The sequence below is a fragment of the Tasmannia lanceolata genome, unplaced genomic scaffold (assembly GCF_043159265.1).
Source record: "Tasmannia lanceolata isolate RefF3 unplaced genomic scaffold, GAP_Taslan_0.1 ptg000006l, whole genome shotgun sequence".
NCBI classification, from domain to species: Eukaryota; Viridiplantae; Streptophyta; class Magnoliopsida; order Canellales; family Winteraceae; genus Tasmannia; species Tasmannia lanceolata.
The window spans coordinates 32416741-32442366 of NW_027518683.1; the positions used below are offsets into that span (position 1 = coordinate 32416741).

A 25626-nucleotide genomic window follows, 5' to 3' on the forward strand; every position below is an offset into this window, starting at 1 on the left:
TTGTTTTTATCGTTTTTTATTATTGGCTCCACGGGATAGATATAATGCGTGCCTCATGGGATATCATTATCCAGATGGTGCTGTTGTATCTATTACCAAGCTATGCGCCGGTGCTGCAGCCGTAAACACTAGGTGTACTTGTGTTTACAGCAGCCGATGAGCAATGAAGCATACTATGTATAACACTAGGTGTACTTGTGTTATACATATTAGGTATGTTTCATACGCATAGTACCTGATAGATTGAGTTCGGAGCCCTACTTTGTTTTATATATTATGTATATACTTACTGGCCTAGTGAAACCCAATTAGGAAGTACCCGTGTTTATATAAGTATATTGCATTCATATAAGGGTCGAACATGTGTTGCTCACGCATGTGAAGCCTAGAGTTAGGAGCCTTGTCCCATCTGTAGACTAGGGTAGCTCACCTTGTGTGGCTACAACACGGTCCTGGTACACTCACTGGTCTGTCGCAAGTCGAGACTTTCTCGACTCCGTTAGATAGATTAGGGCTGGTGCCCCTGGTTAGGATATATGTGTATGTATATATACTTATATATACTGATTATGTATATTAGGGTTCTCCTCTTAGTTAGAGTTCCTTATTCATTTCAGTTGGTTATATCCATTCTCTGTTCAGATATTGATCTAGTCAGTGGCTTTTGCTTGCCATTACCTTGGCCATGATCTGTTATTCGATCTGTTGTTTATAGGCGTTGTCATATGTTCTCACCTTTGGTTGGTCCTTCATTTGGTCACCTTTCTTTGGTAACCATAATTCGAGCTTGTCTTACCACCATTATTCGTACCTTTGGTTGAGCTGTGGGAATCCTTTGTCTAGCCGTTATGCTGCCGGATTTTATCCAGAATATTTTGAGCATGACCGCTATCTCTTAGAGTTAGGAAATCCATGAGTTTACCCTACCTTACTTCCTTGTTTAGCGTCGGTATGCTGCCGGATTTTATCCAGAATATTTTTGAGCATAACCGCTATTTCTTAGAATTAGGAAAACCATGAGTTTGCCTTACTTTGACTTCCTTGTATAGCCGTTGTGCTGCCGAATTTTTCGCAACACATGTTGAGCATGATTGCTATCCTGTGGAGTCAGTCTACTTTGTCTTGATTCCCATATATACATGGCTTAGTAGGATTAGATTCTTACCTGTGTTATCTTGAGATCTGGCCGATAGCTCGTTTGCTGTCCTTATGACCATGATCTATCATTTCTGATCATATTGATCATACAGTTGTTGATATTCATCATTCAGATTTTAGATCTGGTCTTTGACCCTACTTTTGTCATTCTTATGGCCATGGTCTATTATCTGAGCCATTGATTTTCATTGATCCATGTTTACCTATCATATATCTTTTACCTTTGGATCATATCGAAATCATTAATGGAAAAGTTTGATCTTACCTGTATTCTTTGAGTGCATGATCATTGCTGAGATCGAAATTTATTTTGATTATGGATGTTTATCGTTCCTGACTCTTTCATTCCCAAAAAGAAGAGCAGTTATACTCAAATGAGACTTCAAGGTGTGGATTGAGAATTCATTGAAACCCTGTTGATGTAGGTCATAATATCACTGTCTATTTCGCTTTGACCTTCATAGACAATATTTCTTTGATTTTTAGAATAAAATACCCTTTGGTGTATTTCAAGATTACTCTTTTCTCTGTTTGTTCAGAATCTTTATCCCATGACTATTGATCTAGTGTGTGTGCTTCCAAGTCAGGAGTCTATGTTTAGCGAAAGACCATTTTTTCTAAAGACTGACTATTTCTAATCATACTTGATCCAGGCAGTCTATTGTTTTACCCACATTGTCAACATAAGCCTTTTGTTGCCCCATTTAACCTAGACCTTGTGGAGTTGCCTTTTCTGTGATTTCTACTCCGGGATTGAACTTTATAGTTATCATTATCATGAGGAAAGGTGTATCACCTATAAGCTTTCAGTGTCAGTTCACTACCTTTGAAGAAGTGTCCTGTATCTTTAGATTTGTCTTTCATTGAGTGTACATCAACTTTCTTCTCTCTAAGTTGAAAAAGTTCAGTTACGTAGATGTTAAAAAAAAAAAAATGAAGTCATGTCTGTCAATCTTTCTTATACAGAGTCAGTATTCTGTTTTCTATCAGAACTGTTGAAGAGCCCATTGAGGTGTGTCAAAAATCATCAATGTACTTACAGTCCTCAATTCAATAAAATTGTTGATTTCGTATCTTTGATACTCTATGATTCACTCTTAGATCTAATGTTTAAACAACTAAAGACCCCCTTCTCGGATGAGAATGCAGACGAAATTCACCTCGAGATCTGAAAGATGGTCGAACGAGAGGAAGAGCGTCGAGCATAGCCACTTAAAGAAGAAATCAAAGCCATTGATAGTGGTATCGAAATCCGAAACTCGGGATGGATGGATTGGAAAAACTTTATCTCCTAAGGAGCGCAAAGAATTGATAAACCTGTTTAGAGGGGTTTGAGGTAGTTTTGCTTGATCCTATAAGGATAAACCAGGGGAATGCCCTGTCGTTGATCAAAGCAAGACTTCATCTGCTTTAGACATCCAGTTGAGGAATAAAATTTTAAAGAGATAAGCGTCAGGCATCCTGTGGAGCTGATGAGATATTGAGAGAAGATTTTCAGACAGAGTTGTGGAATCTTGAGCATAAATTCAAGATCTTTGAGACGGGAGTGGAGCACAGTGGTTGAAGTTTTGCCAGAAAACCACCAGACTCCTCAAAAAAAAAAAAAAAAAAAAAAAAAATTTCAAAGGCTTTGAACCTTAAACAAAAAGGGCTTGTACATCAAATACATCAGGAGGCCATCCTTGATCGTTTGAGCTTTTATAGCCAAAATCCTAATGTTTTAAAATCCATTTGTAAACCCTTTGGGCCAAAAGCAAAATTAAAACAACTTCTTTTCAAACACATTATAAACCCGGGGCATTTATGCACCCGAACTACGTCGGACCTGATCCCCACCTCTTCAGGGGTACGTAGGCAACTTGATTAATTCAAGTTCGGTCAAACCTTGGGATAAAATCCCCTTTGAAAATTTTGAAGCTAAATGCTAAACCATTCTTTGAAAAATCCCAAAGCGAACTACGCGGATCTGATCCTCCATCTTTGGGGTACGTAGGTAGTCTGGCTAGACCAGATTCGGTTCAAATCTTTAGAACCTTAGGTATTCAACCCTTTCGAACCCAAGCCCACCTAGAAAGTCCTTCTGGTGAAACAAGCAAAGGTTCGAGGCGAATGAAAAGAAAAACAGAAAGAAAAGAATGAGAGTCTGAAGACCCACTAGGTTGAAAACCCGAAAGGGCGGCCTAGAGATATACATTTGCTAAGTTAACAGCCAAAAGAGTTAGCTTATGCAAAAAGTCAGGGTAGTGGTCTGCTGGATTGAAAACTTGAAGAGGTAATCCAGTCAAGGGCAAAGACTTCCCATGAACAGTTGAGTTGAATAGAAGCAGAAGGAGTTCCTCAGTTACGTAGAATTCCCAAGTTTGAGTACAAGCAAAAGTTGAGATAAGTGGTCTTTCAGACTGAAAGCTTGGAAAGCAAAAGTTATGACTTCTTTTGAAGAGAGAAATCAGGGAGACGGAGAAGCCACCTCTGCACAGGGCAGAATCCTGGAATCCGAGTAGTGTCAGCGAGACTTATTTTGACACCTTTTTAAACTAGGGGCACTAAGACCGAGCAATCCGAAAGGGGTAACAACCATGACGGAGATCCCGATGGAGGAAATTAGGTCATCTTGACATAGTTTTTGAGAGTGCTCTAAGAGTGGCTAACCTTACCGTAACAAAATAACACATTTTATCTAAGGGTGAATCAAAATTTAGTTAAGTCCCTTGAATATTGTAAGTCTTCTTTGAAAGAGTCATCAGAAGTCTGTTTCTGGTTTATCATTGTTTTTCTTTTAGAATCAAAAGTGTTTGGCACTGGAGAGAATGGGTGTATACCTTCCAAAGTGAAAAGAAAATTCAAAGTAGATCCTGGTTTAAGAATCAAAGAAGGGCAAGAGATTTGTTATTCAGACCTCCCTGAAACATCAAAGCCTCAAGCACTGAGCAAAATGAAGAATTCTTACATTCAGCCTTTGTGGAGATGGTTTTACCACTATACCAAAGAAAGAACCCATGCAAACTCAAATTTTTTCTACTTACCTTGCTTTTGCCTTCTTAAGACTTTGTCATGGAAGCACATCATACTAGGGGCATCTTTTATGACTTACGTCATAAAAGATATTACACAATGATAACTGGGATATCTATTCTTAGCAAATAGAAAGCAGAGAAGCTTGAACATGCTCTTTGAGTTGAATTCCTTGATCCAATTGTTTCTTTTGGAGTCAGTTTCAGAAACTTTAATTCCCAGCGGAGTATAAAATCTACTCCTGCATCCTTCAAACCTCATCAGAATGCTTTTCACCTGTTAAAGAGAGTCAGCACCTAAAAATCTCATCAATCTACTTGAGTTTTGCTTTCAGCAAAGATCATGCGCTCTTAATTATTCTCGGTAAGAGATGACTGGCCCATTAGTGAATTTGATCATAGATGATACATTCTTCATTCCTTTTGAAAGTTTTTCGATGTATCTCCTTGGCTCCTAGCTTTGCTATGTTATAGCCATTGTTTCTCCCCTCGACCTCTAACTTTGTTATGTCAGGTGTTTTCTGGCTCTCGATTCCAGGATAAAAACTCGATGTATCTCCTTGGCTCCTAGCTTTGCTATGTTATAGCCATTGTTTCTTCCCTCGACCTCTAACTTTGTTATGTCAGGTGTTTTCTGGCTCTCGACTCCAGGATAAAAACTCGATGTATCTCCTTGGCTCCTAGCTTTGCTATGTTATAGCCATTGTTTCTTCCCTCGACCTCTAACTTTGTTATGTCAGGTGTTTTCTTGCTCTCGACTCCAGGATAAAAACTCGATGTATCTCCTTGGCTCCTAGCTTTGCTATGTTATAGCCATTGTTTCTTCTCTCGACCTCTAACTTTGTTATGTCAGGTGTTTTCTGGCTCTCGACTCCAGGATAAAAACTCGATGTATCTCCTTGGCTCCTAGCTTTGCTATGTTATAGCCATTGTTTCTTCCCTCGACCTCTAACTTTGTTATGTCAGGTGTTTTCTGGCTCTCGACTCCAGGATAAAAACTCGATGTATCTCCTTGGCTCCTAGCTTTGCTATGTTATAGCCATTGTTTCTTCCCTCGACCTCTAACTTTGTTATGTCAGGTGTTTTCTGGCTCTCGACTCCAGGATAAAAACTCGATGTATCTCATTGGCTCCTAGCTTTGCTATGTTATAGCCATTGTTTCTTCCCTCGACCTCTAACTTTGTTATGTCAGGTGTTTTCTGGCTCTCGACTCCAGGATAAAAACTCGATGTATCTCCTTGGCTCCTAGCTTTGCTATGTTATAGCCATTGTTTCTTCCCTCGACCTCTAACTTTGTTATGTCAGGTGTTTTCTGGCTCTCGACTCCAGGATAAAAACTCGATGTATCTCCTTGGCTCCTAGCTTTGCTATGTTATAGCCATTGTTTCTTCTCTCGACCTCTAACTTTGTTATGTCAGGTGTTTTCTGGCTCTCGACTCCAGGATAAAAACTCGATGTATCTCCTTGCTCCTAGCTTTGTATTGTTATAGACTTTGTTTCTTCCCTCGACCTCTAACTTTGTTATGTCAGGTGTTTTCTGGCTGTCGATTCCAGGATAAAAACTCGGTGGTAAAAAAAAAGAAGTAAACTCTTTGAATGTTTGGATTTATGCTTGTCTTAGACAAGTTACATTGTGGTTTCTAAAAAAAAATGAAAACTCTTTGAGTGATTGGAATGATTTGTTTGTTTGTTTGGTTGGTGCTCTTTGAGCAATTGTTATGTTTACTTTGGCTTAGCCTGATAAAAAAAAATCAATGTATGTGTGTTTGTGTTTTTATAATTGTTCGTTCGTTTTTGTTATCTAGTTTAGATAGTTGAGTCATGAGTATTAGGGAGAGACTATCTCTTTGAGATGTCTTAGTTGCCGAGTTAAGAGTCGGTGAGAGGCTATCTCCCTATTGTTGGTAGAGTTTTATCTTTGTGAATATCGTTTTAAAACTGAAAACCCAAAAATTTGCTTTGCTTTCGGGTCAGTCAAAATGTGTCGTCTGTTCAGCTTTTCCATTCGCGTGTTACACACGCTCTGCCAAAGAGGGGCATCTGTAGACACCCCATTTTGACCGGACCCAAGTTCGCTGTGCTTGGGCGAAGCCCCATCTAATCACCAAGTTAGGATCCCGAATTGCACCCTAAGCTAGGTTAGGGTCCCCCATAGGTCCCCGTAAAATTTCATTGAAATCCGACCCGATTTGTCAAATAAGACGAGCCGGGAGAGGGTGCATAGTACAAATCCAAAGGGGGGTGAATTATCTGCAGAATGGGATATCCAGTTGAAAAGGGGGGTGAGTTATCCTGTGATGGTCGCGCCCAGGCCGAATAAGACAAAAATGGCGGGCGCGACTCATCCATTTTTGTGCGCCCATCAAATGGGGGTGCGGATATCAACAGGTTATTTTAACCTATATAAAAAAAAATCAAAAACGAAGGAGGGGGAGCTCATTTGCAAAAAAAAAAAAAAAAAAAAGATAGAGAGAGAGAGGAAGAGAAGAGCTCATTTATTAAAAAAAAAAAAAAAAAAAAAAAAAAACTGTGGGTCTTCATGTTTTCTTCTCCGATCGGATCTGCCGGATTTCGGTTGATTTTCGCCTTCTTCTTTTCCGATCATCCTCATCAAAGCTCCGAGCAAGCTCCGGCCACCTCCCGATCCAAGGCCCTAGATCTCATTTCTTCGTAGAGAGATCTCAGATCTGAGATCTGAGAACTCGCTGGCCTTCACTTTTTCCGGCAATTTATGCCGGAATCCGGCAATTAGATCATCATCTCCGGTGAGATTCGGCTGGGAATCCGAACAAATCTGCCAGCATCGCTCAGGTATTTTTTTATTCATTTATTTTTTAATTTTTTTTATCGTTTTGCATGTTTGACTGTTCAAAGATTATTAATATTAAAATTGTTGAAATAGTAATAGCTGTTTGCATAGTAATAGGATTAAATTTTTATTTTCGTGCATAGTAAAGCTTGCGTGAACAGTACTAGGTCGATTAATATTATTAAATTATTATTTTCGTCGATTAATATTATTAAATTATTATTTTTGTCGGTGAGTAATTATTGTTTTTTGACCGTAATGATTATTTTATTTAAATTATTATTTTTGTCGGTTATTAATATTATTAAATTATTAATTTTTTTGACCGCGATGATTACTATTAATTAAGTATTATTATTTTTCTTTCGGTGGAATATTTAATTGTTATTTCGTTTCCAATTACCGAGGGACCCGCTTGTGTGGGGCCCGCCGATGTGGGACCGATTGTGTGGGGCCCGCTTGTGTGGGGCCTGCTTGTGTGGGACCCGCCGATGTGGGACCCGCCGATGTGGGACCCGCTTGTGTGGGACCCGCTTGTGTGGGACCCGCTTGTGTGGGGCCCGTTTGTGTGGGGCCCGCCGATGTATGAATAGTACTTGGTAGGTCCTACTGTGAATAGTAGTTTTGAATAGTAGTTTTGAATAGTAGCTTTGAATAGTAGCTTTGAATAGTAACTTTGAATAGTAGCTTTGAATAGTACTTATAAATAGTAGCTTTGAATAGTAGTTTTGAATAGTAGCTTTGAATAGTAGCTTTGAATAGTACTTATAAATAGTAGCTTTGAATAGTAGTTTTGAATAGTAGTTTTGAATAGTAGTTGTGAATAGTAGTTGTGAATAGTAGTTTTGAATAGTAGTCTTGAATAGTAATTATAAATAGTAGTTTTGTATGCTTTATTTGCTCATCACATTTACTCAAACTTAATCTAACAAAACCTGAAGGCATCATAGATTGCGCGAACTTATTGCACACACTTACATCACTTTCATCTAAACCCCTGCATCTCACATGCACACACATCCTATTTTAGGAACCCGGAGTGTTATCTAGCATGGTTGACTGGGATTTCATCACCTGGTGCCTCTGTGCTAGAGAAGCATTCCACCCTTAGCCTAGTACCTTTATGGTACGTAAACGGATCTCTTGTTCACGTACTGATACGCCGGACACTGGTACAGTATATCGAACATGGATTCGCGCTAAGGGAACTCTTGGCCTTACCCCTAGATTAACCCACACATGCATGTAGTATACGAACACATGTGCATCACGTGTGTGAGCCTAGTTTAGGATATCCTACCCATTTGTGTCTAGATTAGGCCGTAGTCCATCTTCCAATGGCTACGATCGGTCCTAGGTACACAAACAAAGTCATGAGTCGAGATCCTCTCTCCACTCCGCTAGATTATGGTTAGGGTTGATGCCTTCAGGTAACACTGATAAAATGTGCGAAGATTAAAAAACTTTTCCTTTGGGGTTAGGATGTAAATCCCATTCATTTCCAAAGATCTCATAGGATTAGTCATTCATGATCCATCCGTTGAAAGCAATCTTATGCTATCTCATTTCATCTTGATCACAGATTTTCAATCTTATATTATCTGATTTGACTCGTGTTTTCATCTCTTTTAGAGAGTCTTTGACTCATTTATTCCTTTAGTTGGTGTTAGTGGAATCTTTGACTCGTATTTCTTTTCCTTTAGAGAGTCTTTGACTCATATATCCTTTAGTTGGTGTTAGTGGAGTCTTTGACTCGTATTTTCATCTCTTTTAGAGAGTCTTTGACTCATTTATCCTTTAGTTGGTGTTAGTGGAGTCTTTGACTCGTATTTCTTTTTCCTTTAGAGAGTCTTTGACTCATATATCCTTTAGTTGGTGTTAGTGGAGTCTTTGACTCGTGTTTTTCATCTCTTTTAGAGAGTCTTTACTCATTAATCCTTTAGTTAATGTTAGTGGAGTCTTTGACTCGTATTTCTTTTCCTTTAGAGAGTCTTTGACTCATTTATCTTTTAGTTGGTGTCATTGGAGTCTTTGACTCGTGTTTCCGTTTTTAGAGAGTCTTTGACTCATCTGTTTTATTTGCAGTATTATTAGAGAGTCTTTGACTTCGTTATCTCATTTCAGTGTTATCAGTTGCTCTTATTAGAGAGTCTTTGACTCGTTTATCCTTTAGTCGCTTTTATTAGAGAGTCTTTGACTCATTTATTCTCCAGTTACTGTCATTAGAGAGTCTTTGACTCATTTGCTCTTATAATAGTATTATTAGAGCATAGTTGATTTGCCGTAAGTGTTTGATAGGTAGAGAGTTCGTTTCGAACTACGTTGGCTTGATCCTCTTCCACGAGGTACGTAGTGCAGCTTGGGATCCACATCCCAAGTCCAGCCAAACCTTTAAAAATAAACATTTTAAATCTTTCAAAGTTACAAAAATATTCAAACCATTTTCAAAAAGATCTTCCTCTAGAGTTAGGAGTATGTCCTAGCTGTTTAGGTTGTGTTCTAGAGTTAGGAGTTTGTCTTGATTTGTATTGATATGGTATGTCCTGTCGTGTGAGTGTCCCTAGAGTTAGGAGGCCTCGAGTCGATCGGTTAGACATTTAGTCGAACCGATGGCTAGACTAGGCATATAGTCAGCCCGTGGTTTTCATTAGGTTGCACAGCCTAGTTACACATAGGATTGTAGGAACCACCTGCATTAGCCTAAGGCTAATCAACTTGCATTAGTTAGGGCATATAGGGTGTCCTAAAATCCACAATTCACTGGAATTTTAATAATCATACAAGAAGCTTTAATAACTGGTTCGGTCTTTTAGATCGAGTCTAGGATAGAGGGCTAGATGTCTTAGGCATCATAATTTAGAATAGGGCATCGAACTACGTGGGCTCCGATTCTTCCCGAGGCCGGGATACGTAGCGCAGCTAGGATGGATGGCCATTCTGGTCCGAGTCCAGTCCTGCATTAGAGTTAGGACTTGTCTTGTCCCGTCATACATAGCATAGATTTGTGTCTCATGTTTTGATATGTTTTCTTACTTTCTTGTACTGATACTATACCTTTGGTTGTAGCTTGCATGTGCGTGTCCACCAGAAACTTAGACACCCATTAGGCATGTCACTCATAACCTAGCTTTGCTTAGGTGACACATTTTTCATTTCATTTTACGTGTTTATTTCTCCATTCTCAGGAAATGCATGCTTAGGTAGACGATTCCTGAGGATTGTTCCCATTTCACATGATTTTTACTCAAACTTCTTTGGAATTAATGAAAATGGCATAAGAGACCAAGTGCTTGCACTCGGGCGAATTGGGGGTGCTCTCAGACCTTCCCCATTCGTAACCAGGCACGAACCCATATATATTTCTGGTTATCCATTGCACAGAGGATTTGATTTTAGGGTTCCATGGCCTATCCATGGATGGCGACTCTGAGTTCTTTTTAGGTACATCTCGGTTTCGAGCCCTGGCTCCTGATCAGGATGTATCTCATTCGTTTTGTATCGCCACTCGTGCTATGCTGTGAGGGTGGCATCCGTTTCGAGAGTTCATTGGCAGAGCTCTCCTTCACATTGTGGAGATCTTAGAGGATTGCTGTGGGGACCTCGCGTCCCTCGCCGCACTCGTCCTCTCCGGATCGGGGTCCACACCACCCAACATGTAATTTTCACCAAAAATGGTAAAAATGCCAAACAAATTATGGGAATGATTCAATATATGATTTGTGACTTGCTAGCATGCTCATCATATCCCAATACAAGCATTAGAATCATATAGGCTCAAAACAATCTAAAAAAAGAAAAGAAAAGGTGAAATCTCGACCCAACATGTAATTTTTAGCAAAAATGGTCAAAAATGCCAAACAAATCATGGGAATGATTCAATATATGATTTAAAACTTGCTACCAAGCTCAAAACATCCGAAACAATCATTAAAATTGAATAAAACTCATATTGTCCATGATTTTCAAGAAATGACACAGTTATGTCATATAATGTGAAAATTGCAACTTTGCACTGACTTTTTGACTCCTCAAACATCAAAACCATCAAAAACTCTACTAATCAAAATTTTAGATCTCAGCATGAATGACATCCTCTCAGTTGACCATTTCGTTTGGATCTGGCTAGAAGTGGCCGGAAAATGGCCTCTTCGATCAATCGCTATTAAAAGACATATTAGCGTTTTTACTGAAAGCTCGGGCTCCGTTTTGACACTCAAAACCTCGCTTCTAGAAAAATTTGCTCAAGGACAAAGTATTAGAAAATCTTGTGAAGAACACTTTTTCTTTGTATGGCTTCGGACGAAACAGAGCTGGAATAGCCTAAAAATGGCCAACAAGCTGCTGTTGCAGAAATGACAGTTTTTTCAGAAAAACCGAAGCTTGCAAGTCGCTTTTGACATATTAAAAAGCATTTATGGAAACATTTGCTGAATAAGACAGTTTTAGGAAATACTACAATGAACACTTTTCCAATTGACAGTTTTGAACAATTCCGATCAGAAGCCGCACAAAAATTATTCGACACGATAATTTCTAAAAAAACTTGAACAAAAACAACATTGTGGACTGAAAACTTTAAACGGGCATAAGTCTCTCATCTTTTGGCCAAATTTGGGCCGCCATATGTCGAACTGACCGGCTTGACGAGATCTACAAGATTGAGAAGTTTTTTTTTGGTGATTTTAAGTTTTAAAAATTCGAAAATAGAAAACAAGGGCTGGACCGCAAGCATGAACAGTTTTTTTTTTTTTTTTCAAATTCAACAAGTACTTCTAAATTAATACCTCAAAAATCAAATGCTCAAATGGTTAGCACAGGTATAAGAAGTTCACGGACCTGAAACTGAAATAGAGCAGAGAGGGAAATCGAAATCCACCAGAGGAGCTTCCTTAAAGACTCTGAAAGATCTTCCAAAAACCGACATTCTCTTCGAAAAGATGCAAGGCATTTGGTTTTTCAACATTAAAATGCATTGCTTTATGAGCTTTTTCTTTTCTCTTACTTTTGGTTCCATCAATGTCCATGTCTGCTACTGAAGAGGTATCAAGGGCCCCATCATCTCTCGATCCATCATCAGGACCACTCCCTGGAATCATCAAGCTCACATCACTAGCCTTCCCATCAGCAGACTGTTGCCTGTCCTTCTCAAATGGCTTATCTTTCTCTTTCTCTTTGGATTTCTCTTTGTCACGATCTTTCAACAATGCAATGTGGGGCCAGTCTCCTACCATCTCAATCTCACATATTGATTGAGCAGCCTGCATAAAAACCACTGGATCCCGGGAAACGACAGAAGCCAAATTTTGAAGAAAATGGCGTGGGGTGAGCCTTCCACTTGAATGTCTGTTTGTGGCGACTACTAGACTGTGTCGAATCTCAGTTTCCATAGCTTGCTGGAGAGTCTAGGGGTCTTCGAGAATATGATGGATTATTGTAGCGGCAACGCTGTCAAATCCAGAAAAAAAAACTACTTTTTGGCAAACAAAGCAATGAATGCAAACCTCCCGCATCAAGAAAACTCACGGCGATCGAATGAACTTTGGTAAGTGTTGCACATAGCTGAAGGACCACATGCATTGTTTCAGAAGGAAGTTGATTTCGGATACATTTGCACGCAATCTCAATAAGTCTCTTCTGCTCATGTACATCCATATAACGAGGAGCTAAACCCAACATAGATTGCAGACTGTTTGCTCTGTTTTCATCAAGAACGGGGGGCCCACTGCTTTTTCAACGGTTCTGTAATGGCCATCATTTTGGGAGCATATAAACACAAATAGATCCCTGATGGGAAAAGCTAAAGGTTCTTTCATCTGCAAAAGTCGTGTACATGTTGATAACAATTCTTCAACAGGAGGAAGCTCGACTGTTTCCTCTTCCGGGTCAGGATTGCTTGCATTCACGACTACATATTCCTTTATGGATGTATCGGAGCTCCCAAGAGACATCGCAAGGGCACGAGCAAGTTCATCATCCTCCTGCACTTCAACCTCAGGATGTGAGAATAACCACTCCATTGCCATCTCCACACTATTTGTTCTCACTTGCTGCAGAGCTTCTTCTGCCCTAGACCTCGAAAATCCTATCTCCACAATCCTTGAAATTGCTTATTCGTCTGGGAGAGGACCGGCTAACCGAACTCCCGTATTGCTATTGACGTTCTTCACTTCAACTCCAGAATAAATGTGACGCACGATGGATATAATTGCGCTAATGAACTCAAAACTGCAGTCAGTAAACTGGGGGATGAGTCCAGATGGGAAGCACTGCCTTGAGACTTTGAACTGTAATAACTTTACGAATGTCTCAGCATCTCTCGGGAATGAAATATCACCATTTGTGAACCATTTGTGAGAGGTTGAGCAAGCAAATGCTTAGTGAATGGAGATATGATGAAAGATGACGTCACCAGGTGATCCATGAGTAGACCATATCGAGCCAAGGGACCATAAATCCATGAATGATCTGACTCTTCCTTTTGTTCTGAATGTTTGTGCGAAATCTCTGCCTCGAGCTCTGAAAGTGTCATTTCCGGGAAAGTTGAGTGATCTGAATCTTCTTCCGTCATCTTCTCTGAGCAAGCGAGATCTGAATAGAGATCGTTTGTTTCTTTTTCTGCTGTTGATTCTGCTACATCCAACTCTGTTTTTTTTTTGTTCCCGATTTTGCAGAGATTGTATTCTTTCTCAACAGAAAAAGACTTGATGCAAGAAATTTCCGAAAGCTCCACAGTCGAAGCTTGATTAGCCTCTGTTTTAGCTTTTTTTTTGTACTAGATCTCACATTTAGATTTGAGTCTCCTTCAGAAAACAAATCCGATCTGCTGAAGCTTTCCTCATCCACATTTCCTTCATATTCCTTCTTGTATCATTTTTCTGCCTGAAATAAGCTCGCGTCATAGGCCGGAAATCTTTTCCAGGCAATTTTTCCGACACATCTGTTTGAAATGAAGTTCCGGAGACTCCGATCTGCTTATTTTCTTTCTTCTGACTAGTAGATCTCGGTCTCTTCCTCAGATTCTCAGATCTGATTTGAATCAAGCTCGAATTACTCGAAATTTCTCCCGGAAAACACGAAGAAGAACAAGAAGCCGCTGCAAAGGACGAAATCTCCGCTACTGTGTCTTCAACGGATTTGCCGGAGAGACGATCGGAGAAGATGATCGAAGGAGATGAAAGAGTGTTGTGGCTAGCTGGTGGTGAAGTGAAGATCGGTTAGTTTTTTTTTTTTTTTTTTAAAAGACAACTAAAGGAGAAAACAGAGGAAGAAGGTGAATATAATGAAGCTAATGGTAAAAATCATCACAACATAGCTGGATACAACCGGAAAACTCGAATTTTCCGGCGATTCTTCCGAAGAAGACAATCGGATTTACTTTCTCTCTCTAAAACCCTCTCTTTTCTCGCTCCTTCTCTCTCTATAATTTTAAAAGAAAACCCTAAAAAATGAAAAGGCTCCCTGAAATGAAGGCCTTGATGCGTATTTATAGAGAATTTGGCTAATTTTCAACCCCTACAAGTTTACAAGACAACCCCCCTTTTATGTTATTTGCCCTTGGCTTTGGTTGTGTAGGGAGGGTAGCCCATGTAAAAATTTTAATGAAATGAAAAAAAATTCGTGCTTCTCTGGTTACCCAGGGACACCCTCCTACAGCAAATTACCCACGTTTTATTCCCACCAGGCCACCTCCTGGTCAGGATAATGCACACCCCTTCTGCAACTCTAAATTCACACAACACTACCTACCCCTCTCGTTTGCTATGCAAACCGCGACGGATTTTTCTGAAATTTTAGAGGGACCTAAATGGGACCCTGACCTATGCTAGGACTGATTTTGGGACATCATATTCACCTATTTAAATGATTTTTTAACAAAAGCAAGGGTTTAGGGTTCGGTCAAAATGGGGTGTCTACAGTTATTATTCCTTCAGATTGCTCGGTTTCAGCCCCCCTAACTCAAAGAGTATCAACTGAAGTCTTGATGGCATTTACTCAGACTTTGAGAAGGTGCCAAAGGAAACTGAAAGTTTAGCTGGCTTTTTAAAGCTTTGTCATCTCTTCATGAAGTCACTGCCATGACCAAATTGCCTTTTCAGGTTTTGATTCGGCGGACCGCACGCCTTAATTTTCGCCTGGACAGTCTGCCCTTGCAGATTTTCTATCCAGCAGGCTCAACACCCTGATTTTTGCCTAAGCAGCCCTTTCGGGTTTTCAGCTTAGCAGGTGAATGACCCTAACTTTTGCCTAGACCGCCCTCGCGGGTTTTCAGTCTAGCGGGTCTAAGACTCCATCCTTTTCTTTCTTTCTGTTTCTCTACAAACCGGGGCCCAAAATACACAAAAGGATTTTCAGGTAGGCTTAGGTTCAAACAGGTTAGACTTTGGTACGTTTGTATGTAATTGGACCGAATCTGGACCCTCCAGACTGCCTACGTATCTCCAAAGAAATTGGGAATCAGGTCACGCGTAGTTCCGGTTTAAAATCTTTTATGACGAAAGTCATAAAAGATGCCCCTGGTTTAAGTTTAACAAAGAAATTTTGATTTTGCTTTTGGCGAAGGTGCTTTTAGCAGAAAGGGTTTTCATCATTCATTTTTTTATAGGCCCAAAAGGTTTGCAAATGGTTTAAAACATTTGGGATATTGGCTTGAAGCTCAAATCGTCCAAGGATGGCCTCCTAGTGTACTTAAGCATAATATTTCTTTAATTGATCCAGGTTTGCAGGTTCATTTAATTTTTCACCATTTTCATCAAGGAGTCTTACGGCTTTTCCAGGCAAGACTTCATCGACGATGTAAGGACCAGACCAGTTTGGCCTGAATGTTCCTCTTGGGTCAAATACCGGTGCCCTGTAAGACTTCAAAACAAGATCTCCAGGCTTCAAATCTCGGACATGAACTTTCTTGTTGAAAGCTCTCTCAATCCACCCCTGATATCCCTGGATATGATACGAGGCTCTCAGCCTCTTCTCATCTATCATTTGTAGCTCATCATGTCTGGCCTTCGCCCATTCTGACTCTGGCAGGTTGGCCTCCATCATCACTCTCAAAGAGGGAATTCTTAACTCAACAGGGAGAACAACTTCCATTCCGTACACCAAAGAATACGGAGTTATACCCGTTGAAGACCTGATCGATGTCCTATAAGCCCATAAGGCATAAGGGAGTTTATTCAACCAGTCCTTGTATGTCTCAGTCATCTTACTGATAATGACTTTAATATTCTTATTCGCAGCCTCTACAGTCCCGTTTGTTTAAGGTCTGTAAGGAGATGACTTGTGATGTCTTATCTTGAACTCTTCACACAGGTGTAACACCTCTTTCTTGAAATGCGACCCATTATCTGAAATCAGCTCATGAGGTATGCCATATCTGCAAATAATATTAGTACGGATGAACTTCGTAACTATGCTCGAAGTGATGGAAGCATAAGACGTAGCCTCTATCCACTTCGTGAAATAATCAATAGCCACCAGGATGTACTCATGCCTGCTCGAAGACCTCGGATAAACCTTCCCAATGATGTCAATTCCCCATACTGAAAACGGCCACTGCGAAGTCAAAGAGTGCAATTCTGAAGGAGGAACATGAATAAGATTCGCATAGACTTGACACTTATGGCATTTCTTTACAAATGCGAAGCAGTCTGCTTCCATTATAGGCTAATAGAATCCGAGTCTAAGGATCTTTCTAGATAACATCTTCCCATTCATATCAGGTCCACAAACACTTTCATGAGTCTGCTCAATAAGTTCTGCAGCTTTATCTTCATCAACACAAATGAGTTGTATGCCATCAAATGACCTTCTGTACAGCTCTTCACCGCAAATGATGAAGTTAGCAGCTAATTTCTGAAGAGTTTTCCTTTCTTTTCTTGAAGCTTCTGGAGGATGTCCCTTGCCTGAAATGAGGTTTCTGATATCTGTGTACCAAGGCTTCCGATCTGGACACCTAGCTGAAACTCTATAGCATTGACGTGCGCAGGAGCCCATTGCAGTCTGATGGCTAACGGTTGAACTTCCATTGTAGCAGAAATATCTAACATCGAGGCCAGAGTAGCTAAAGCATCAGCAACATAATTTCTGGTCCTTGACAAGTGAGTAAATGTGACCCTCCTGAATTTCCTGACCAGAGAATCCAAATACATATTATAAGGGATTAATCTATCTTCTCGAGTTTTCCATTGTCCATTAATCTGGCAAATGATCAGGATAGAATCTCCAAACACATCAATATCTTGAATCTGCAAAGCTAAGGCTGCTTCGAGTCCGGTAATACAAGCTTCATACTCTGCCATGTTGTTGGTGCACTCAAACTGCAACTTGATGGAGATAGGAATGTACTCTTTCTTGCCATTTAAAAAAAAGAAAAGGAATGTACTCTTTCTTTGGAGATACCAAGACTGCACTCACTCCTTGGCCACGACTGTTTACGGCTCCATCAAAGTACATTAACCACTTGGTGTTGAGAACCTCTTCTTCTTCGATATCCATAATCTCTTCATCGGGGAATTCGGCTTTTAGAACAGCATTCTCCTCAACTGGAGCATCAGCCAATTGTTCAGCTATAACCCGCCCCTTAACTGATTTCTGAGTGACATAAGTGATGTCGAACTCAGACAATAACAATAACCACCTTGCGGTCCTTCCTGTAAGGGCAGGTTTCTCAAATAAGTACTTTAGAGGCATTCACGACAGCAGAAGAACCTTGTTTGAAAGCAAATAATGTCTAAGCCTCTGGGTTGCCCAAACTAAAGCGAGACAAGTCTTCTCCAAAATAGTGTATTTTAATTCATACTCTAGCATCTTCTTGCTTATGTAGTAAATAGGCCTCTCCCTTTTAGTTTCTGGATCTTGTTGAGCAAGCATGCAACCCATCGTTGTATCTGTGATAGACAAGTACAACAACAAAGGTTGACCCAGAATAACTGGCGATAGAACAGGGGGCAAGGATAGGCACTGCTTAACTTTTTCAAAGGCCTCCTGACATTCTGCATTCCACTTTTTCGAGGAATTCTTCTTCAGAAGCTTGAAAATGGGTTCACACGTCATCGTCAGATGTGCTATGAACCGTCTCAGATACTGAACTTTTCCAAGAAAACCTCGGATCTGCTTTTTTGTTTTAGGCGGCTGCATTTCTTGGATCGCCTTGATCTTTTGGGGGTCCACCTCTATTCCTCTTTCGCTGACCATAAACCCCAAGAGTTTTCCGGATGTAACGCCAAATACACATTTACTTGGGTTCAGACGAAGCTGATACTTCCTGATCCGCTCAAAGAACTTTCTCAGGGCAACAGTGTGCTCATGTCGAGTCTTCCCCTTTACGATCATGTCATCTACGTAAACCTCAACCTCTTTGTGAATCATATCATGAAGAAGAGTCGTAGCGGCTCTCTGATATGTAGCACCAGCATTTTTCAAACCGAACGGCATCACCGTGTAGCAATAAGTACCCCACTGAGTAATGAACGTTGTCTTCATCATGTCTTCAAGTGCCATTTTAATCTGATTGTAACCTGAGAACCCATCCATAAAGGATAAAAGAGCATGTCCAGCAGTGTTAGCCACCAAGAGGTCAATGTTTGGAAGAGGAAAGCCATCTTTTGGACTTGCCTTGTTCAGGTCTCGAAAATCAACACACATTCTGACTTTCCCGTCCTTCTTGGGCATCGGTACTATGTTTGCGAGCCATTCAGGATATTCCACGACCTAGATGAATTTTACTTCTAACAATTTCTTCACTTCTTCATAGACTTTCAACTCCCTTTCTATTTTGAGCTTTCAGAGTTTTTGCTTCTTTGGTTTAGCACCAGGGATTAAGGGTAAGCGATGCTGAACAATTTCCTCGCTTAATCCTGGCATGTCATCATATGACCAAGCAAAAACTTCTTTGAACTCTTTAAGCAGGGTGATCAATTCCTCGCGTTCTTCAGGAGATAAAGTTTTGCCAATCTTTATTTCCTGAATTGAGGTTTCATCACCAATGTTCACAGTTTCAACTTCCTCATCAAGTGGTTTTGCTCGGCGACTCTCCTCCTGTTGGATCATATGTCTGATTTTAGGGGGAGTTTCGTCGGCATCCTCATCAGAGGGGGAGTCTTGATTGTTATTATTAAGATTATCAGATTTTAAAGCGGATTCAGTAGATGAAATAGAGACAAGAATGTACTCAGAAGAAGAATCCTTTATTTCATTGAAATTTGAATCAAATACATCAACAGATGAATTACCCTCATCGGGGTTTACAATGAACTTTGGACTCATTTTTACAGACTCAATGGATATGTTGACAGCAGTGTCAACTGACTCAAAACTATGTGAAAAAACAGCATCAGATGCTTTATTAGGAACAATCTCCAGCTCAATATCGCCGGAAAAAGAAGAACCACCACCGACCTCAGGAGAATAGTCCTCTATGGTACCTACATTAAAAAACTTATTAGAAGAAATAGACTCTGAATCAAACTCGGAGACTGACACGTACTTACGGACGACTGACTCTTCTGAAGGGATTCGATTGTACTGGAAAATAACCTAAGGTAGGACTTGAGAAGTCCAGTTAGTCAGAGGTTCCTCAGCCGGGGTGATAAGACGAGTTGGGTCTAGTATCAGCGGGCTCCTGCCAATCACGGCCACAGTCTGTGACCCTTCTTGGAAAAGTGAATTCAGAAGGCTCGACTCTATATGCTCTGCCCAATCAGACTCAGACTCTGTCTCTACAATCTGCATACCCACTGGCTCATCTTCTAGCTCAAGATCGAAGAAAATCTCAAACCCCGGAAGCATCTGCCCTGTGTTCTCATCTATCCATGTCTCAGTAAAGCCACAGAAAGGGAAGGCCGCGCCTTCTTTTCGGAATTGACCGTTCATTGTCAAATCAATGGGTGCCATTGGTAACCCCAAACCCCGGCGACGGTTTTTCTGCCCACTTCAGCATTAACTGCTTCATCTCTACGATTTTTTTCTTTGCAGGTTTGTAACCCAGCCCGAACAAACCATTGAATGCTTTGAACACCAGAAACTCAGTCAAACCCTAATGATATTTGCCTAATCCAGCACCTGGTATATACCCCTGCCGGCGAATCATCCTGATGACATTCGAATTCGTACTGGTTAGGAAACAAATTTCCTCATTCATAGCTTCTTCAAAAGTGATCATAGTCACCTCTAGCGAAAACCCAGTCAAACTGACATCTTCGGATTTTCCCGCAGTCAAATCTGGAGTAATCTGCCCTATCTCAAGGTCTGGATCCCCCTTTACAGTTATCACTCTGTTCCTACGAATAAACTTCAGCTTTTGGTGAAGAGTAGACGGAACAACCCCGACCTTGTGCATCCACGGACGGCCAAGCAACAGTAAAAATGAAGCCTTAATATCTAAGACTTGGAATTCTATCTCGAAGTCCTCCCCCCCGATCTGCATCTTAGTGACCAGAGTCCCGATTACATCTCTGCGAGTGCCGTCATATGCTAAAATACCCTGCTCGGATGGAATAAAGCTCTCAGGACCGAACCCAAGGGTTGTTGCGGTGCTCAGAGGGCAGACATTCAGTGCAGAGCCATTGTCAACCAACACCTCTGGCACCTTCTTCTTATTACAAATGACTGTAATTTTAAGAGGTTTGGTATGGTCTCGGCCCTCAGAAGGTAAATTGTCATCAGTAAATGACAATGTTTTCGCTGTTTTGGCCATGGCTACGAGACTGACAAGCTCGTCGGGTGAGGTATTAACAGAAACTTGTGCTGCATTAAGCTCTCGAAGGACTAGCTTTCTGTGCTTTGATGAGGTCATGAGTAAACCCCATACTGAGATATTAGCCTGAGTCTTCTTCAGCTGCTTCAACAAGCTCTCATCTTCTTCATCTGTGCTCACTTTATTCTGCCTCTGATTTTCTGCGTTTCTTGCAACTTCTGTCGGATTTTCTACACTCAATTCCGGAGGTTTGAATACTCGCCCACCTCTGGTCATGTGACGCATCTCGTCACACTGATCGTCTAGCAACAACAATTCATCGTCCTCCATTCTGAAAACATAAGGTGCATTACTGACATCCTCTTCAAAGTTCTGAATCCTTAGGACATAGGTGGCTTTCTTTGCTTTTTCCAGACCAACACTCTGAAGCGCATAAGACTGGGATGAAGATGACTCAACGAGCTCAACGTCGTCAAACGACAGCACATAAGGCTCTTTTTCTCTAAATTCTCTGAGCTCCTCATCGTCAAACTTCAAAACATATTTATCTGACGTGATAGCGCAAATGAGAGCAGATGGATCAAGGATGGGCTCATCTACAAAGATGGCATTAGTAGTAGGAGGAGCAACAGCACGATGGTTGGGAAGAGGATTCTGAGTAGTATTCGGCCTTTCAACCGCAAGTTCATCTTTATCGATCATGTTCTGTATTGCGTGCTTCAAAGCCAAATAATTCTCAGTCATGTGCCCCAGGCCTCTGTGATACTCGCAGTATTGATCCCTTCTCCAGTTTACGGGCAGTGTATTAGGTACAGATTTGACATTCAGAAGTCTGATCTTCTTGTCTCTGATCAACTTCTTAAGTATCATGGGCAGTGGATACGGTAATGGGTCAAACTGTCTGAACTGCTTCTTTATCGCTGGCCTAGCAACTTCCGCAACAGGCTTGGCCACCGGTCTGGTATAACTGACTGCTTGTACTTCCTTCGGTTGGATCATAGGCCTCTGCCCTTCTCGGAGATCAGATAGAGTCTTGGCTCTAAGGCCCTTAGCAATAACATCCTCGATCTGGGTGCCAGTCTTAATCAAGTGATCGAAATTCTGATAGTGCTGCGGTGCCACGATGTGAAAGTACTGTGGAGACAAGCTCTTGAGGACCAACTTTATCTGGTCTTCCTCTGTCATTCTCTGGCCCAGTTGAGCAGACTTGTGCCTCCAGCGCCTGATGAATGATGTTAATGTCTCCTGAGGATTCTGTTTCAACTGCTTCAAATCTCTTTTAGTAACCTCAATCCCTTCTTCCATAGAGAATTGTTCAACAAACCGGCTAGAGATTTCTTCCAATGTCCTAATCTCTTCGGGTTTCAATCTCAAAAACCATCTTTTGGCCACCCCTATAAGAGACATGGGAAACAAATGGGCCATCTGATCTCGACTTAGGCCATGCTGCTGTGAAAGAGTGATGAACCACCTGACGTGGTTTCTTGGACACCCAGTTCCATCATACTTATCGTAGTCTGGTGCCTTGAACTTAGGTGGGAATATGGCATTGGGGGACATCAGAAATTCAAAAATATTGAATCCCTTGGACGCTTGAACCTTGATGCTCTCAATGTCACGAGCCATCTTCTCATACATATCAAACAACTCTTTTTCTTTATTTATCTGAGGGACAAAATATTCCTCGGCATATTGCTCCTCCTCCAGATCGATCTCTACGGAAGGGATGACTGGTCTGGTGAGGTTAGGAGATATGGCCGGAGGAGGTTGAATGGCGGGATCTCTAGAAGTAGAGACCTTTTCGGTATTCTGATTTTTTAAATGAGTCACTTCATCTTTCAGTCCCGTTATATCTCGGTACATATTTCTCAACATTTCTTGTATAGTTATCATAGGGTCCACTGAGTCAGTAGCCATTTGGTTGACTTCAAAAGAACCTGACGACTCTGGTGAAGAGGGTAAAGGTATTGTTGGTGACGCAGTGGGATCGAAGTGACGAACAAGTCTAGACACTGAGGTAGGTCTAGACCAAGTAGGTTTAGCTTGGGTGTCCTTTTTCAGAGCGATGGTTGCTATCTTTCAGAATCCTGGTTGGAAGTTAACAAACTAGATTAAATGATTGACAAATGAAATCAGGTAGCTAGGTGGTATGATAACCTTAAGAGGACACGAGTTTCCAGTAATCTGACAAGGGAAACACAAAGGTGCATAGAAAGATGATTTTTCTAAACCCATAAGATAGACAAATGAGTATGGGTAGGTGCTGGTGATCATTTGTGGACAGGATTGACTCACCCAATGAAATTGGTCTTCCCCTACATTCTGCAGCCAATGGTGCCATTCATTAAGGTGAGGTTGCTTTATCTTTGTCTTCCAAGCATTAAAATTCTTAAGAGTGTACTCAATGCTGTTTTGTGGCTGAAGAATAGTGAGTTTCTCACATAGCCACACATATAACAGCTTAGCACATCCGAAAAAATTATCCTGCACCTTTTTACTAGCAATAAGGTCTAAGCCATAAAAGGTTTTGGCTAGCATTGTAGGGACATGATTTCTCCCCTCATTTATCTGATCTACTATCGTCAACAAAGTGAAAGGGGCGGCACTAGAGTCTCTGCGAAGGACATGGCGTGCAAAGACAGCAAAGACTAAGGTATTACGTCGACATTCCTGAAAACGGGAGTCAGCAGGATCGACGTTTTTGGAAAACAACTCAATGAGGGTCTGAAATTGCACATTTTTCTCTGTTAAGCAATGCAGAGTTTTCACAATCTTATTTTTGAAAAATCTGCAAAAAAGATCATGAGGGGAGTCTATGCTCGAAGGTCGGATCCAAAGTCCCTCAGGAGGAAGCTCTAATAAGGCACGCAAATCTTCAAATATAGGACAAAGTTCAAAAGACCCAAATCGAAAGACATGGAAAACAGGATCCCAAAATCCAGCAGCTGCTTGAAGAAACTTCCAATTTATACCGCGACTATTCAGATGGGTAAATGAACCGATGAAATGCTCAGCCACACTCCTTTCTTCACATCTTAACGGAAAAGATTTAACAGTCTCAGCTATCCATTTGTCTAACAAATTATTCGCCATGATCAGACCTAACATTCAAATAGGACAAAGATCAGGAAGGAATATGAATAATTGTGCGCAGACAAATGACAAGGCTAACTCGGCAATCAATTATATGAAAAGGATACCATTTGTGACAATGAATTTTTCATCAAAGATGAGGGGTAAGCAATAGATCAGAAAAATAGACCACGGCAATAAGATGACAAAAGTAGGTCATAAACCGGATCTAAATCTGGTGCTGAATACCAACAACTTTACGATCAAGAAGATAAGAATGGTAGACCATGGCCATAAGGACAGCGAATGAGCTATCGGCCAGACCTCAAGGCGAAACAGGTATACAGACAAACATATATCCTAATGAATAATAGATATACAAATTGAATCTATGACACAACAAAAGAATAGATATACAATCAGAGGGTAACGAATAAATTGTGACCACAAGAGCGACACGTACAGGCTATGACTCAACAAAGAATAAATTGTAACCACAAGAGCGACATGTACATGCTATGACTCAACAAAGAATAAATTATAACCACTAGAGCGACATGTACATGCCACCAACCTAGTGAGACTAAAATGATGTAAATACAACTGATCAAACTAGAAATTCTCACTAAAAATGGGTTCTAAGCTAAATCAAGGCTATACATGGGAATCGAGACAAGAAAAACTGACTCCAAAGAAAAGCCATTATGCTCAAAATGTGTTGCGAAAAATTCGACAGCATAACGGCTAGACAAGGAAGTCAAGATAAAGTAAACTCATGGTTTAACTAAATCGAAAAGAATAGCAATCATGTTTAACATGTTCTGCAAAAAATTCGGCAGCATAACGGCTAGACAAGAAAGTCAAGGTAAGGTAAACTCATAGTTTAACTAACTCTAAAGAATAGAGGTCATGCTCAAAATATTCTAGATAAAATCCGGCAGCATGGCGACGCTAGAAAGGATTCCCACAACTCAATCAAAGGTATATGAATAACGGTGGTAAAATCAACTCATAATTGGTAAACGAAATATGTTACCAAAGAAAGGTAAGCAAACGAAGGACTGACCATAGGCGAGAGCATATGACAACAGGTCAAACCCTATGAACAAAAGATCGAAGGACAGATCATGGCGAAGGTAATGGCGAGTAAAAGCCACATGGCTAGATCTAGATCTGAATAAAGAATGGATATAACTATTTGAAAAGAATAAGGAACTCTAACTAAGAGGAGAGCCCTAATATATATAATCAATATATATACATTCACACATACATATATCCTAGCCAGGGGCACCAGCCCTAATTCTAATCTAGCGGAGTCAAGGAACTCTCGACTCAAGACAGACTGATGAGTGTGCTAGGACCGTGCTGTAGCCATATAAAATAAGCTACCCTAGTCTACAAAGGGGACAAGGCTCCTGACTCTAAGCTTTACATGTGTAAGCAACACATGTTCGTCCCTATGTGAATGCAATATAGATGTATATAAACACAAGTACTTCCTAGTTGGGTTTCACTAAGTGAGTAAGTATATATATAATATATAAAACAAAGTAGGGCTCCAGACTCAATATATCGGGTACCATGCGTATGAACCATACTTAATATGTATAACACAAGTACGCCCCATGTTATACATAGTATGCTTCATTGCTCATCGGCTGTTGAAGATAAAAGTACGCCCTATGTCTACGACTGCAGCACCGGCGCATAGCTTGAAAATAGATCCAGCAGTTCTGTCAGGGTAAAGACCTCCCAATCTGGTACGCACTGTATCTATTTTTGTAGAGCCAATAATAATGAAAAACAATGAAAGAAATTAAGAATGAAGAATATGACAACATATGATGTGCAGTGTGTGAATCCCTCGTTTTATTTACGCACCT

General features: G+C 40.6%; 1 protein-coding gene across 1 annotated transcript; it reads right to left on the reverse strand.

The window, feature by feature from the left end:
• Positions 1–20008: 20008 nt before the first annotated feature.
• LOC143878932 (uncharacterized) lies at positions 20009–22585 on the reverse strand. Its single transcript, XM_077381148.1, has 2 exons — positions 20849–22585; positions 20009–20752 (listed from the first exon to the last, which is right to left on the reverse strand). Exons 1-2 carry the CDS (start codon positions 22583–22585, stop codon positions 20009–20011), a joined length of 2481 nt encoding a protein of 826 aa, XP_077237263.1.
• Positions 22586–25626: the final 3041 nt, after the last annotated feature.